This window comes from Ceratotherium simum, chromosome 31, assembly GCF_057802395.1.
Source record: "Ceratotherium simum simum isolate JZ-2026a chromosome 31, ASM5780239v1, whole genome shotgun sequence".
In the NCBI taxonomy this organism is placed as follows: Eukaryota; Metazoa; Chordata; class Mammalia; order Perissodactyla; family Rhinocerotidae; genus Ceratotherium; species Ceratotherium simum.
In genome coordinates this window covers 3,610,249-3,626,530 of record NC_141930.1, presented here as the reverse complement: position 1 = coordinate 3,626,530, position 16,282 = coordinate 3,610,249, and the positions used below count along the sequence as shown (strand labels likewise).

The 16,282-nt window shown below is 39.7% G+C and overlaps 1 protein-coding gene across 6 annotated transcripts in view; it reads left to right on the top strand.

The window, feature by feature from the left end:
• E2F5 (E2F transcription factor 5) overlaps positions 1-16,282 on the top strand; it is a 33,403-nt gene that overhangs the window by 12,102 nt on the left and 5,019 nt on the right. For 3 of the 6 annotated variants that reach the window (XM_087420379.1, XM_087420381.1, XM_087420377.1), the window contains exons 2-7: positions 8,227-8,336; positions 9,213-9,374; positions 10,683-10,726; positions 11,982-12,046; positions 13,125-13,392; positions 16,089-16,133. In XM_087420379.1, coding sequence (XP_087276505.1) covers positions 8,227-8,336; positions 9,213-9,374; positions 10,683-10,726; positions 11,982-12,046; positions 13,125-13,392; positions 16,089-16,133 — 694 coding nt within the window. Of the gene's footprint in view, positions 1-8,226; positions 8,337-9,212; positions 9,375-10,682; positions 10,727-11,981; positions 12,047-13,124; positions 13,393-16,085; positions 16,134-16,282 lie in introns of all 6 variants that reach the window. The other 3 variants (XM_087420378.1, XM_087420380.1, XM_087420376.1) reach the window with 1 other exon arrangement.

Sequence of the window (16,282 nt, the reverse complement as noted above, 5' to 3'; positions counted from 1 at the left end):
TGTTTTGCAGTTCACCATGTTGTTACCTGTACCAATAGTTCTCTCCTGTCTGTCCCTGAGTGGTGTTTCATGTTATGGGTGTCCTGCACTTTGCTTTTCCGTTCGCCTGCTGCTTCCAATTTGGGCCTGTTATGAATATTCAGGTACAAGTCTTTGTGTAGACATGTTTTAGTTTTCATATTTTTACTATTCCTGTGTTAACTCCTTAAAAGTTTGAAAACTTTTTCAAGAATGTTAACAATTTTTTGGTGTGAAATCCATCTTTTGTCCGTGTTTTAATCTGTCGTCTTCATGCTTTCTTTTATATGAGTTTTAACTATTGAGATAGTCAAATCTTTATCTTTTCGTTTTTATTTCTTCTATAGATTTGACATTTAGCAGTTCCCGGTGAAGGAAATTTTTGACTTTTTGATGAATATACGTGTGCACGAGTGTGTGTGTCTGTTTGAGACAGATGCTCCTGTAATTTGGGGGAATTTTAATCAGTTTTTAGAATAGGCTGTTGGCCACAGTTGTGAAGGAAGCTATAACATGAGAGCTGGGTTTAACTGGGTTAGTCATAATTCACGTTCGCTATAATCCCTTTGAGATTTTTAGGTGTATTTTAAAATCCATGTCCGACTAGTATGTTCTTTCTGAATATGACAAGTCCAAGTATCCTGAAACCACGGTTTATCCTTTAAGTGATGAGATTTTGTCCATAGCTGGGTTTTCTGAATTAGCTGAGGGTTTATATCTGTTAATAACATTATTTCTTATACAGGAACACTTAACCATTTTGGTTTGAAAATTTTCCAAAACGCACTACTCATGTCTTTGTCTTCTTAAACTGAAAATATTGTGCATGATTTTGCTTTTTTCGTAACTCGAGAGAGTCACGATGAAGATATTGTATTTTCTAGAGGTGGTGGCCTTTTCTGAGTATGCTGGCCTACTGCCATGTCCAGTGGCCTCAGCTCTGTCTGCTGTGTGAGTTCTTTGTCCCTTTTAGAGTTTCTCTCTTGTCCCTTGATTGCTGCCAAGGTGCCTCCCCAGTGTCCCTGATGGTACTTCCACTCCTGTGGACCTTGAAATTAAATAGCCCAACTGTTAAGAATCACATAAAAGAAGAAATAAATAGGATCCAAATGGGGTGAACTCCTTGAGTAGTAAAATATGCCTTTTTATGTCTATTTTTGCCCTTCAGAAACCTTTTTTCCTACCTCATTCTGTTCAACTGTGTTCTGAAGTGTTAGTTAGTGAGTTACACCAGATACACAGGGATTCTCTATCACATTCTATGATAACACCTTTCAAAGAACAACGTTTCTTACTACTTCAGGTGAGAAATTGGATCAATAGTAGTGATAATAGGTAACACAAATGTGATGCTTATGATGTGCCAGGCACTCGCCTAAGGGTTTCACACGCGCTCATTTAATCTTCCCAACAACAATGTCTTAACAGTTATTTTACAGATGAGGAAATTGAGGCACAGAGAGGCTGAGTAACTTGCCGAGGGCCACACAGCTAGAAAGTCAGGCCTATCCCAGAGCCCATGGTTGTAGCTTCTATGCCCTACCACCGCCAGGATGATATAAAATGTGCAGATACAAATCCCAGTGGTAGAAGAGCTAATGCATGCTTAAAATTTTGCTCCCATTTGAAAAACTTAACACTTACGGAAGAGAATTTCCAAAGCATGCAGTTGAGAACTTAGGCAAACAATCTCTAGAGCTTGTACTTGATGGATTTAAGAGTTTCACAGGCTTTTCCTACTTAAATAGATACTCATCAAATATCTTCTGTTTTCTTTTGAGTAATCTTTGGTGATTTGAGTAAGACAGTAAAAATGAAGTTCCATTTTAAAAGCTTATGTAGGGGCCCCCCGGTGGCGCAAGCGGTTAAGTGCGCGCACTCCACTGCGGCAGCCCGGGGTTCACCGGTTCGGATCCCGGGCGCACACCGATGCACCGCTTGTTAAGCCATGCTGTGGCGGCATCCCATATAAAGTAGAGGAAGATGGGCACGGATGTTAGCCCAGGGCCAGTCTTCCTCAGTAAAAAAGAGGAGGATTGGCATGGATGTTAGCTCAGGGCTGGTCTTCCTCACACACACAAAAAAATTAAAAGCTTATGTAGAGGTTATTAAAAGTAAGACAAAATTAGAACAAATTTAAATCTTCTGCATTTCAAAGATATTGAGTAGAGTAGCAGGTCCTTTGGGGTAGGGAAAGCCCTGCAGATGTTTTTAGGAGAGATTTCTTGGGGGCAGGCTACTGACTGGGAATTAAAACACGGGTGTGCTTAGTGCTGCTTCTGGAGGGAGCCCCTTATATCCTTGAAGTCAGTTATTATTTATTTTTGGGTATTTAATTTCCATACTGATGTCACGTCCCCTACAGACCCGGTGAAAGCACACAGTGGCCCCTCCAGGAACTCATTCCTTTTCACCCCTACCCTAGTAATCTCTTTTTTTTTCAACCTCTTGTAACACTGTCTCCACTTTATGAGACTATTTCAGTTTTTTAACCTCATTCTACAAGGTGTTAGCCACAGTCCCGAAGCCTTAGGTTTGTATATAATTTTTTTTTGTTGCTGTTCATTATTTTTGAGTAAATAGATAAATAAGTGGAAATGAAGATCTTTCTGCTTTCTCAGACCATTTTATACACTCTAGATGAGACCACCAGTAGACCAGTGGTCCTCAAAGTGCTTGTTCAGTGCAGTTATCTAGCTTGGGAACTTTTGACTGTGCACCACATTTCTTTAAAGTCTTTTAAAATTACAGAATCTCATTTGAAAATGTTTTGTCACGAATTTATTCCATGAGTATATAATTAATGTCAGATTCTACCTGATTATTCATTAGCTTTCTGAATCCGTTTCTTTTAAAGCAGGGAGAGTGATACCTACTTTGCAAAGTGGTCATTAGCATTAAACTGGATAACATCTGGGAGAGATCCTGTTACACAATTATCCCATTACTGGCTTAGGTACCATTCTTCTTAACGGTGGGCTGAAATCAAGCATTCTACATATTAATCTTTATCAGTGTTTGAAATTAGCTAATAATCAGTCCAAGCCTTCTCATGAGCTAGATCAACAGAAAATACCATGTGGCGCAGTTGAAAGTGAGTTCACCCAGTTTTCTAAAATTTTCGTTAAAATATTTTATAGGCAACCTCAGTGCATCACTTGGGTTCCTTTCACCTTATTTTCAGGATCCCATCACTCGTGAATGTGTGTGCATGTGTCTATAATTCATCGATTTTATGTACTGTTTCTATTGCACATTTTTGGTTTGGGATTCTGGCCCTCCTCACTGTACTGTTCATTTCCGACGCGAGGTGGCTGAGACATTGAATGTGCACGTTTTGACGGTGGTGGTCCTGGAAGAGAGTAGAGCACTTGCCCACCTGCCGGGCAGATGGAGAACCTGAAAGACAGGATGTTTCCCATAGTTACTGTTTTTATGTAAGCCCCTTTCAATGCGACATCACGCTCCATCAGAAGAACATTCTTGAACAAATGAGCCACGACTAATCCTAACTCAAATAAAGCTTCCACATGATCTTTCTCCCTCCCAGAGTTACCACTGGGTCTTAGTGGACGTCTGTTAAAGTGAAGGGGTGGGGCTAGAGAATTCTTAAACCCTTTTTAGCACTTATGTGTGATTTCTCTCAGCTCTCCTGGTTTGTTTTTCTTGCCCACCCCTTAAAAGCGTCACAAGCTTTCATTTTGTTCCACCTGTAGACATCACTTTGTTCACCACTGGTGACATTTTTAGAAAAGGACTTAATATTTGGAGGGGAGACCTATTTCTTTCAGAGGACTATGTTTACTTTTCCTGAAAACTTGAGTTGGCGTGGTACAATTAGATGCGTCCTTTATCGCTGTATAGGTCAAATCCTATAATAGCAAACGTAACGTTTGTAAGTAAACTTGATGCATGTACACGTGCATTTATTTAGTCAACAGCTACAGAGGCAGCAGGGGATAATGATGTCCCCACTCTGCTCTCTGCCTGCTGCTTGTCAGCCCCCAGGCCTTTCTCCAGGGCTGGAGAGAAATGCACAATGATGCTGATGGGTCTCACCTTGAATTCATGACCTCTAACTTCAGAAGGACCAATCGTGGGGTCCAGCACTCCTTCTACGCTGCTTGCTCTCTTGCTGTCCTAGATGACTATTTCACACTTTCTCCTTTCTTCCCAACCATTAGCCGTCCCTCCGCACTTAACTCCTCCCCCCGCCGCCCCCTCCACTGATGAGAAAATACAAAGCAACGAGAAGACAATGTCTAACCTCTCCCCCTACCTTGTCTACTCTGGTGCCTGCATCTCCTGACAGGCAGTCTGCTGGACTTCACATATTGCCTGAGGTGAAGCCCTCAGCTTGTCTGATTCACAGCCCCTTCGCCTGTCTCTTTAGCGGCTGTCCCTTCTCTCTCCGACATTGTTAATTATCCTTCTTCCCTGCTACCGGATCATTCCTATCAGCATACTCACATGTTGAGTTAGCTCCCTTCTTTAAAAGAAAAGAGAAAGGAAGAAAAAAAACTTCCTGGGGAGACCCCACAGTTCCCTACAGCTACTGCCCCATTTCTCTGTTCTTTGCCCCAGAACTCTCCACGAGAGTTGTCCACTCTCACTTTCCTTCCACTCTTTGTTGAAATCTCTCCATTAAGGCTTTCAACTCCATGACTCTGCCAAAACAGCTCTGACTGAGGTCACCAGTGATCTTTCCGAAGTCACATCCACTGACGAGGTCTCAGTGCTCGTCTGACTCGCCCTGAGAGCATACTTGGTGTGGTCGCTCTTCCTTACCCTCTTCCCTTGGTTTCCAAGACCCCACTCTTCCTGCTTCTCCTACTTTGGTGGCAGGTTGCTCCCCATTTCCCAGACCTCAAACACTGCAGTATGCCAGAGTGGGCCCTTGGACATCTTCTCTTTCCATGCTTACCTCCTAGGTGAACCCAGTGGGTTCCATCTTGTGTCCTAAAACATCTATTTACTGATGACTGCTGAATTTGTATCTCCAGCTTGGACCTCTCCTCTAACCCACCTGCTCTCGTGTCCAGTTGTCTTTATGATTTCTCCCCTTGGATATCAAAATGTCCAAAGCCAAGTTCCTGATTTCTGGTGCCCCAAACTTGTTCCTCCTGCCATCTTGCTCCTCTCCAGTTGCTCGTGTCAAAAACTGCAGTCACCCTTGATTCCTCTCTCAGGACCTGCTGCTTGCTGTACCTTCAGAATACATCCAGAGTCTCACTGTTTCTCACAACCTTCACAGCTACCCCCTTCTTCCAAGCCACTGCTGTCTCTTGGATGGATTATTGCCCTTGCCTTCTCATGGACCTCCTTTCTTCTACCCAGAGCAGCCGAGAGAACCTTTTAAAATGTGGAGTCGAATCACCATGTGTTCAAAGCCTTCCGGTGCCTTCCCATTTCACTGGGAGTAAAAGCTGAAGTCTCTACAATGGCCTGCAAGACCCCGGTGATGTGGTCCCTTGCTGTCTCTCCGACATCATCATCTTCATCTCCCTGTCTGTTGTCTCTCTCTTCCCCTTCCTCCCTCCTGTCCTCTCCCCCTCCTTCTCTTCCCCATCCTCACCATTCTCTGGCCCATTCACTATTCTGGCCACACTGGCTTGCCTGCCTTTCCTTGAAGGAACTAAGCCTGTCCCCCCACTTCAGAGCCTTTGCCCTTGCTGCTTCTGCCAGATGTTTGCAAGTGTCACTTCTTCCATTCCGTTCAAATGTCACCTTATCAGGGAGCTCTTCTTTGAAAATTCTGTTAAATGTAGCACCTTCCTACATGCATTCCTCCTGAAATAATTATTAGTATGTTATTAACTCCTCTCTCCTCTTTGAGTGCAGGGACTTCCTTCTGTCACTAGTGCATCCTTAAGACCCAGAAGGAGCCTGGCACATCGGAGGTGCTGAATGAATGAATGAAGGTGGTCGTGGTGATTGTGATTCATTGTGTGATTCTATTAAGAAGGGTGAAGGTCTTGGATTCACTTAATAAAAGTTTTTAACAATTCACACACAACTTTTTAAAATACTAGATAAAATATGGTAAGTCCGTATACACACAAACTCTGAATCTTACCCATGTCCTCTGTGATGGTGTGTATGTGTGTGTGTATTTCATGACGAGGCTGTTACTTACCGACATTTAAGTATTAGTTATGCAGCAGACATTGTGCTAAGATTATCCCGTTTAATCCTCTTGATTCAGCATATGTTATTACCCCATTTTACAAAAAAGGAAATGAGGCTTCATGAGTTTGAGGCCAACTGAAGACAGCAAGTGGCAACACAGGGATTGGATCTTGGTGTGCCTGACTCCAGATCCTGACTTCAGAAGATGACGCCTCCTAGACTAAAAGCCTCCTGGGCATCCTTTCTAAGTGGTGTGCTCTGTACACATGGGCCATTTATAATACCTAAATAGAAAAGTCTTTAAGAAATAGTGTTTAGTTTTGGAAATCAAGTTAAGTAGTAATAAATTATAAATGAGATACTTTTTAAAAATTTTGAGCTAAAAGTGAGATCTCATGGCTCTCTGCCTAATGACCTAGAATAGCTCCTGTGGTTGGGTTCATAAAAACTTGGTCTCATACCTTAACCAGAGAGCTGTTGCTACAGTGGTGAACGCATTTGTGTGTTAGTACATAGATACGAACAATGCAGAGCTGGCTTGGAGTGCTCTGGGTTACTCCTCAAGAGGGGCCTCTTCCGAGGAAAGTGAGAAATGGAACCACACTCCCAGATTTTTACACTGAACTTTGCAGTAGACTATTGCTCTTCAGAGAAACAGCCTCAAACTCAAGAACAGAAACTCTATGAAGGTAGATAAAACAGGGAGGGAATTTCTAAGTACAAGGGAAGAGGACCATGCCTGGTCCTACTTTTAATTTTCTGGTTCTCTAGAAGAGATGGGGCCAAGTCAGAGTTGGGGACTCAAAGAGTCTCACTTTCCAGTTCTTCCTTCTCTCTGCCACATCCTACTTGTTCTCCTGGTCCACTGTTTGAGGCCTGGATCCTCTTCCTGAAGACCTGAACGATTGGACAATGGTAACCTGGTATTTTTGTTAGCACCGCAATTGGATCTATAGAATCAACATTTCACTTAAAGTTTCCAAATGCCTGTGCAATGAGCAGTAGCTCTTTGTCACACTTGCTCCCCATGGAAGGAAGGTCCAGATTGCAAACAATATGCTGTCCTGGGTTTTTGTAGGAGCTATTTTTTTACAGAATCAGGAAAGTAGTGAACGCTGCTAGCCAGTTATATGAAGCTAAATCCTATTCATTAATGTAGATGATGTGCTGAATGTTGTCATTAAGGACATAAATGTGTCTTTTCATTACTACCATGAATTTTAAAATGTGACTCCACACTCAAGATAGTTTGTTGTCTAATCCACTCTGACAAAGAGGTGCAGGGTAACCTCTTCTTAGAGGTTCTATTTGTTCTGTTGGGGAACAAATGTCAAAATGTGAGTCAAAACTAAGAGGAACTGGACAGTGTTCTTGAATTCATTCATAACATGACAGCATGAAATATTTTTGCTGATCTTATCTAATGTGAATGAAACCACCAAGCTTTTATATAATATTTGCTAGTACTACAACCTTGTGCTATAGATTTTGATTTCTTGTTGGTTTTATGCTTTGTGTTGAGATGGCATGATTCATTCCTCTGTTTTCATTGTGGGTTTAAAAAATGCAGATAGTGTATTTCAAGGTATTACAGTGTGTGTATAATTCAGAATTTCCCCCCAAGTGTCTTGACTTCATTATTAAAAAATTTGCTGAGATATAAGTTTTCAAAGTCTCAAAAAATAATTAAGGCTGTCTTTGGACAAGACTGAACAGAGAAGTAAGATAGAAAGTGACATGAGTGGGCAATTAGGAGCTCCTCCCCTGGATCAGTCCATAAGGTGACATGAAATAGGCTTATTGTTTTCTTTTATTTTTGTGGGCTTTGTGTCATGACCTCTTCATTTTTTTTTCCATTCCCACATCTGCTGGCTTCTAAATGGAATAATTTCCCTGGTATTTGAGATGTTTGAGAGATGCTTTGAACACACCCAGCCATTGTCTCCAAGCAGCTGACTGGGTCAAATTTGGGATCGGGCCCTCATGCTGTGAACTTAATAACCAACCCTTTTGGCTTTAAAATATGAATTGTAATTTATTTCATTGTTCTTTGTTCTTCCTTTTTTTTTTTTTAAATAGGCTGCGGATACTTTGGCTGTGAGGCAAAAGAGAAGAATTTATGATATCACCAATGTCTTGGAAGGAATTGACCTGATTGAAAAAAAGTCAAAAAATAGTATCCAATGGAAGTAAGTTACAAACCAGCACCCTATTCTAAAATCCTTATTTTTCTTCCCAATGCTCTATAAAACCTGACCTTTCTACCATTTATCTTTCCTAAATCCTCTACTTCAGCTGTCTACTCTGGTCACTCCAGGCCCCTCACTTTTCCCCGGACACACCTCTCTGGGCTTCTGTGTATGGCTCTCCTGTGCTCTCTCTGTTGTTTAATTCACACTCTTATTTTCTCCCTCAAACTACTCATTTGGCACACACTGCATACTGCTTTGTATTATGAATCCCTCTCTGCCTAAGTGCTTAGCTGCCCAACCAACGTCAACTCCTTGAGAACCAGAACTGTCTTATACATAGAATATGTACCTTATAAACCATGGTTGATGGAGATGCATGTTGGCATTTATTAACTGTTGTATGGTGGTAGTTTTGAATCTGACAAATAACTACTTTCTGTTCTGCACATTTATCCCATTTGGCTTCAGTTTTCTCAGTTTTTTTAGCCATAATCTCACCCAAATATTATAAGGCTGTAATTTACTTTCTTAGCATCTCACTCTATGTAATGAGGCTCCCAGGCGTGACTCTTTGTCTTTGACATCCTTTTGGTGCCGCAGTCACCAGCCTGACCTTCCAGAGGACGAAAACCGTTCTAGAACGTATTGAGAGTTTTTGTAATTTGATTGTTCTTGCCAATAAATTTTCTAAGCAAACATGTTCAGAGGTATGGTGTTTAAATTTTCTAAGGACTTTAATGCTTGCTTTTTAGGAAAGTGTAAATATTTTTGTCTTGAATGTATTACTAATTAAGTTGGTTATATTACTACAAAAATTAAGTGAAGTTAACCTAGGTCTGAGACTGAGGATATTAATTCTCATATGTTTTTAAGAGGTGTAGGTGCTGGCTGTAATACTAAAGAAGTCATAGATAGATTAAGATATCTTAAAGCTGAAATTGAAGACCTAGAACTAAAGGAAAGAGAACTTGATCAGCAGAAGTTGTGGCTACAGCAAAGCATCAAAAATGTGATGGACGACTCCATTAATAATAGATATCCTTTTTAATAAGTTGTACATATAGCTATAAAATATGTATTTATATAACATATTCTCCCAGTGTGAAGATCAGTCACTTTATTCTAGTGTTTTTAGAGAGTTAAGTTTTGCAAGTGAATATAACCTTTTAGTTTTATAATATTGTTTTAATAATTTATACTAATATTTTAAAAATTTTACCTTTTAAATTATATAATACATATATTAACATCATTCCTGTGTTGCATTGAGAAAAACACATTTATTTATCTTTGATCTACCCATTGATAGGATGTAATATGCTAGCCAAAGCGTGCTTAGGGGGTCTGTGAATATAAGAAGTCATTGTTAAGTGCATAGGTATATTTAAGTCATTATGCTCAGTCTTCTGAAGTGGTAAATATTCAGCAACTCTCAGAGTTTTGAAAAATTAATTTTGGTTTGAAAACGAAATATCATGGTCCTGCGATCAATCCAAGATATTTTCTGCCTAATATTAACTGAAGGGTAGTACCTTCTGGAGGATGGGGTTCCAAGGCTTGTGTATCTATCATATTATGTTGGGGGGAAAATTAGTGACACACTCCACGTGTTTCTTACAATCACTGTGTTCCCTTAGATAGCTGTGATTCTCTTAATTTGTGAGCTGACCTGTGCTCTTATGGAGCATCTTAACTACATTTATCTTGTACCGTCTCTCATGAACTTTTGACTAATGTACACAATTTATTTTCCGTGTTGTCTTGTCTTTCGTGAACGAGTCCATGATCTCATTTGTTATTCCTTTCTACGGATCAGAGTTCCTGAACAGTTTGATAACCATGGGGGTTTTCAGGCTGTGCCCTGTGGGGCCCCAAGATTCAAAAGTCATTGAACGTAGATCTTGGACTTCGCTGCACGGCTTTCCAAGATTCTGTCCACTCGGAATTCCTCAAACCATGACCCAAGAAGATTCTCGATGTGGAGGCTTATGTGGTCTTTTTCTGCTCTCCCAATAGCATCATTTTTCCCATCACTGCCCTTCCCCCAGAAGCCCCTGTCTCCATGAGGAATGTTTTACATCTCTCTCCCAAGACTCTTCAGATGTCACAGAAATCAAAAGTGGCTTCCTCTCAGAGCAAAGGATGGACACTCCTCTTAATGGAACTTTATTTGATTGTCTTTGCCTTTTCAGACTAAAGACTTCTGTTCTCTTTTATCTGACCACGTGTGACAGCCCCATCATGCATTTGGTCATTTTGTCAAATCTGTCTTCAGATTTATTATCTTAATTTAAATGCCTAGACCTTGATATAAATGTTTTTCCTTAACTCTTATGACAGAACGTTTTCCTATGTAACTCATGAAGACATCTGTAACTGCTTTAATGGTAAGTACTGTTCGTAAATTTTTTCTTGTATTCTTCTTCTCCTCATCAACCTATTTAGTATAAAGTGATTCAAAATTCCCCATGCACTCACCCTGAGTCATTATTCTCAAGAGTTGTTGACATTTTGTCTCATTCTGCAGAGCTGTGTATTCTGTTTTCTGTTCTGACAATAACTGCTTTCCACAGCTTTCCCTTCATTGCCTGCGTTGGGGGTATCAGCTGTCTGTGGGAGGGGCGGCTAAGTCAGAGAGAGATTAAGCCACAATCTCAGAGTCACAGAATCACAGGCAATGACGGAACTTGAACAAGAACCCGGTTCTCGTTGGCACTGTTCATGAGACTATATGCGGCAAGTGTGCTGGTCACAAATGGAACCCAAAGAAAGCATGAGGACAGAGTTAGGTGAATCCATTTTATAACCCGGAAAATTATCCCAACCCTATTCCTTTCCCCGCCTCCACGTTTTCCCCCTGAAATGACAACATAATGTATTAATAACTAAAATGGGAGAGGGCTGTCTTCCCATAATTATATATAACACAAGTAAAATGAAATTTTGCATGCACATTTATATTTAATTATGCATGGGCCATTAAAAGGACAGCCTTGTGTATTATGCACAAAAAAAAAAAAACCCGCCAAACACCTTGCCTGGTGGAATCTGACTTTCCATCTAAGACTGTGTTGGCAATATGTGTGGCCTCATTGCTCCACTTTGCCACCAGTCTCCTGAGCTTTCGAAGAAAGTTTGAGGAAATATTCTTAATCTTCAACTCTACAGAGACTGCCGTGGAATTTGGCTTCGAAAGTAAGCTCACCAAAGCTCAAGATTTCAGTCTATCATATCTAATCTCTAGGATCCCCAGTCATTTAAGTAGTTTAAATATTTCAAGTAAACAGTGTAATTTAATTGAAGCTAAAAGGTTTCAAGAATCTCAGACTTTCCACGAGATTGAGTGAAAGCAAAATTAACTTGAGCTGAATTTGTTAATGAGAACAATAGAGGTAACACTGAGTATTTACCCTGTTCTAAGACCTACTAATACATATATTACCTTGTTTAATCCTCAAAACCAACTTACGCATAAGTTATATTTCCTCCATTTACAGAATTAAGAACCGAAGCCCGGGGTCCCCTAGTCTGGGATTCAAGTCCAAGTATTCTAACTCCAGAGCCCACACTCGCCACTGTATTCCAGGATCAGTAGTATTTTCTAAAATTCTAAAATCTTTCTTTCTTTCTTTTTTTGACCAGGTGATACACTTTTGGCCATTCAAGCACCTTCTGGTACACAGCTGGAGGTACCTATTCCAGAAATGGTATGTGGGGTAACTTTTGTTAAAATGGAGCTTCTGTCTCAGGAGGAACAAATGCATTTTCCGTAGCTGAACATGAACTAATTGTGTGTAAACAAGTTACTGCTTTCAAGTTATCTATTTGAAAGTACTGATATCTGAATTTGGATGTCTTCAGTATTTTGGTAAAATCATAGAAGTAACTGAATGAGTCATTTAACATTTTACTTTTTTTAAATTTTATTTGAGCTAAAAGGTATCAAGGAATGAGTAATGATACAGTCGATAACTTTAAAAAATCAGTCTGACTGTATCTATAACCGGCATAACAATCCTAACTAAGAAAAAAGTTCAGTTTAAGTATCAACAATAGTACGTTGCTTTAAATTAGGACTTTTTAAAAACATTTTCTGACTTATTGAATCAAGATAATTATTGACTCTATACTAGTATAAGTTTAGTGGTTTTAGTTTTTGGATTCAAATTTCCCCAAAAAAACTGATTTGAAAGCTATACCAACCAAAAAAGGGAGTAGAAAATGATTACTGTTATCATCTACCTCCCTCCCCCCAGCCATTCTAGAAGTTAGTATTAAGGCATTTACATTACTGGATTCTGAAGCCTCAGGATACAAATTACCTTTTGAAATGGAGGGACTTGACACTTATATCTCTGTAGGGAAAATCAGTTGTCTTTGTGCTTAATGAATGGAAAAAAGTTTTGACTTGTGAAATACTTGCCATTTAAGACAGCACACTGAAATGACCACATCCATGGCGGCCTCGATGCCAGGGGGTGGAGTCCATATATTTGGAGAAGCCTTGGAGCGCTGATGTGTATAATTACAGTAACAATGGATGGTTGCCAGAATTCTACAACTGAGAGTTTTTGATGATCAGTATTTGAGAAAAGCTTATTTTTAGGGGCAAGTGGTTTATGGCCCTCAATATCCCTTTCTACTCTTGTTTTCTGACTTAATGACTTTATTTTGTTGTGTGGATTTAGTTAGTCCCAAATAGCTTTGTCTGTCCTATTTTTAATGTTTCAAGGTAGCTAGAAATTTTAATATTGATTCATTTGTTTATACCCAATACCTTCAAAGGGTCAGAATGGACAAAAGAAATACCAGATCAATTTAAAGAGTCATTCAGGACCTATCCACGTGCTGCTTATAAATAAAGAGTCCAGTTCATCTAAGCCCGTGGTTTTTCCTGTCCCCCCACCTGACGACCTCACACAGCCTTCCTCTCAGCCTCCGACTCCGGTGACTCCACAGAAATCCAACCCGGCAACTCAGAATCTGCCTGAGCAACATGTTTCCGAAAGAAGCCAGAATCTTCAGCAGACATCAGCCACAGACTTATCTTCAGGTGGGTTCAGAGCCTTTGTTTTAAAAACTAGAGAGGGGAAAATATGAATACTATATTAAACAAGTTGGAGAGCTTTTCTCAATTTGTCAGTTGTGATGTTATTATCTAATACAGGAGGCAAAATGGTAAGCTTTCAACAACTATTAATTTAGTGCCTCCTGTGTGCCCAGCACTGGGACAGGTATTATGAGAAAAATTTAAAACTAGATCTTGTCTTTAATTATATTAATACAGATTTGTTTCATAGGTTATATGTATATATATGTACGTGAATATGTATATTCAGAAATATACAATCAGGCACAATGTGATGTGGTTAAGACTGTGTATAGAACTATGAGTCCTGAGCAAAGGAAAGATATTTAATGGGCCAAGCTTTGCAGTCTTCCTTAGGATTCTATTTTTGGAAGTAAGCTAAATTTGTTCCTCTTCCCCTCCCCTTTTACTATTTACATATGTCAATAAAATGTCAATATTACATATGTCAATAAAAATATTCACATGTTTTTATCTGAGGTGTACTTTGTGACGTTCTTTTATCTCTTAGTAACTCTAGGATATATTATTGAATATGCTCTAACTACCTTTAAGAAAAATCAAACTAGTGTAGAATATAGTGGTTGATGCCTCCTGTTTCTCCATATTCTCTATTGTTGCACTTTTTATTTGGAAAGCTTAGTTTTATAGAGTTGATAAGTGGTCTCAACTCCAATTATTTAGGATAGCTTGCATTCCTAAATTGTTTCACCTGTGAAATGATAAAGAGCTAAAACTCCAAAAATTGGGCAAGTGGAATAGGGACCACACGTCCTAAATGTATACTAACTTCCTTGGCTCTCAATGTTTTTTTTAAAGGGATTTTTTATTTTTTTTGTGAGGAAGATCACCCCTGAGCTAACATCCATGCTAATCCTCCTCTTTTTTTGCTGAGGAAGACTGGCTCTGAGCTCACATCTATTGCCAATCCTCCTCCTTTTTTTCTTTTCTCCCCAAAGCCCCAGTAGATAGTTGTATGCCATAGTTGCACATCCTTCTAGTTGCTGTATGTGAGACGTGGCCTCAGCATGGCCAGACAAGCGGTGCGTCGGTGCGCGCCCGGGGTTCCGAACCCGGGCTGCCAGTAGCAGAGTGCGCGCACTTAACCGCTAAGCCACGGGGCCAGCCCGTTGGCTCTCAATCTTTTTCCCGGGTTACATGGCTAGGGATTTAGCAGCTCCTTAACCATTCTAAATAAAGGAGCCACAGTAGCTATTCTCTCAGTTGTTGCTAAATGAAAGACTTAGTCCTGCAAGTCTAGATGTAGTATTGCAGATAATTAAAAACTCTAGTATTGTACATAATCCAATTTGTTTATTTTTACCTTTGGGATATGTCTCATTGGAATGTGGCATAGGTCTACTGCTCTGGGAGTTCACGATAGTTAAGAGTGAGGCTAAAAAGATCTAACTGGCAATGGACTATTTATCAACATCTTCTTGCCCATATCCTTCCCTCCTTTCCTTCTCCTATAAGTATTTCTATAAGATAGGCCATATGGATGCACAATAGAAAGTGTCATCCTTATAAATCTTATAATCTAATTCTAATCTAATTGGGATGAATAAAGCAGGCAAGCTTTATATGGTTTAGCTTAGACACAGTTAGTACATTGGCTTCCACAAAGCATTAAAAAAAATTCTGAGCATTTAGTTTCAGTATATGGTTTTGTATTTGGAAATAGTAGGGAAAGTAATTTGGGGCCAGATTAGAGAGGACCTTGAATATCAGACTGAGTTAGGACTTTAGTGAATAAACCAGTAGATTTGTGAGCAGGGAAGTGACACGATTCGGACTGTACACTGGTGAGCACAGGAGTAGTGTGACTAGGAGAGAAGATGCTTTTGGTCCTGGGATGCAGAGGAGATTAGAGGCAAAGGAGACTGAAGCTGAGATGTTTGCAGTTATGCAGCTGTGAGAGAACATTAGGCTAAAACAGGGCAATGACAGTGGGACTGGAAAGAGAAATAAAGAATAGATTTGAGAAATACCTTTTAGGCAACATGAGTAGCATTTGATGTGGGAGATCTGGAGATAAATTTAATAGGAGGAATAGAAAGTGATGTTGAAGTCTTAAGGTTGGGTGACTGGGAGAATTACGGTACCATGGACTCTGTATAACCAAGAGTCAGGTTTACAAGAATAGTGATGAGTCTTTGGTCTACATCTTGAGTTTGAAAGTTTAAAAGCCAGAAAGAGTAGGTGCTCATGAAGATGCTCTTTCCATAAAGTTCTAATACTTTAATTTTGTATTGTTAATCAAACTGCCGATGTTTAAATTTAACTGTGTTTAATATATACTGTTTGTTTATTTATTTATTTTGTGAGGAAGATCAGCCCTGAGCTAACATCTGCCAATCCTCCTCTTTTGCTGAGGAAGACTGGTCCTGGGCTAACATCCAGTCTATCTTCCTCCACTTTATATGGGATGCCGCCACAGCATGGGCTGACACGCGGTGCGTTGGTGCGTGCCGGGGATCCGAACCCGTGCTGCCAGCAGCAGAGCACGCACTTAACCGCTATGCCACGGGGCCGGCCCCTATACTGTGTTTAAATATGTGCTGTGTTAAATATATACTGTTTAAATATAACTTCCTTTTACTATTAAAATATATAAACAGAAATGTAACAAAACTTTATCACATTTCTGTTTCCAGCAGGATCTATTAGTGGAGATATCATTGATGAGTTGATGTCTTCTGATGGTAAGTAGTTTAAAATTTTAATAACTACCTTATACATCAATAATGCTTTTCTAGAATTTATAAGTGGCACATGCTTTAAAAGAAATGAAGAACCTATATTTTTTAACTGTTTAACATACTATGATAATTCATGAAAATTCTCCCTTAAT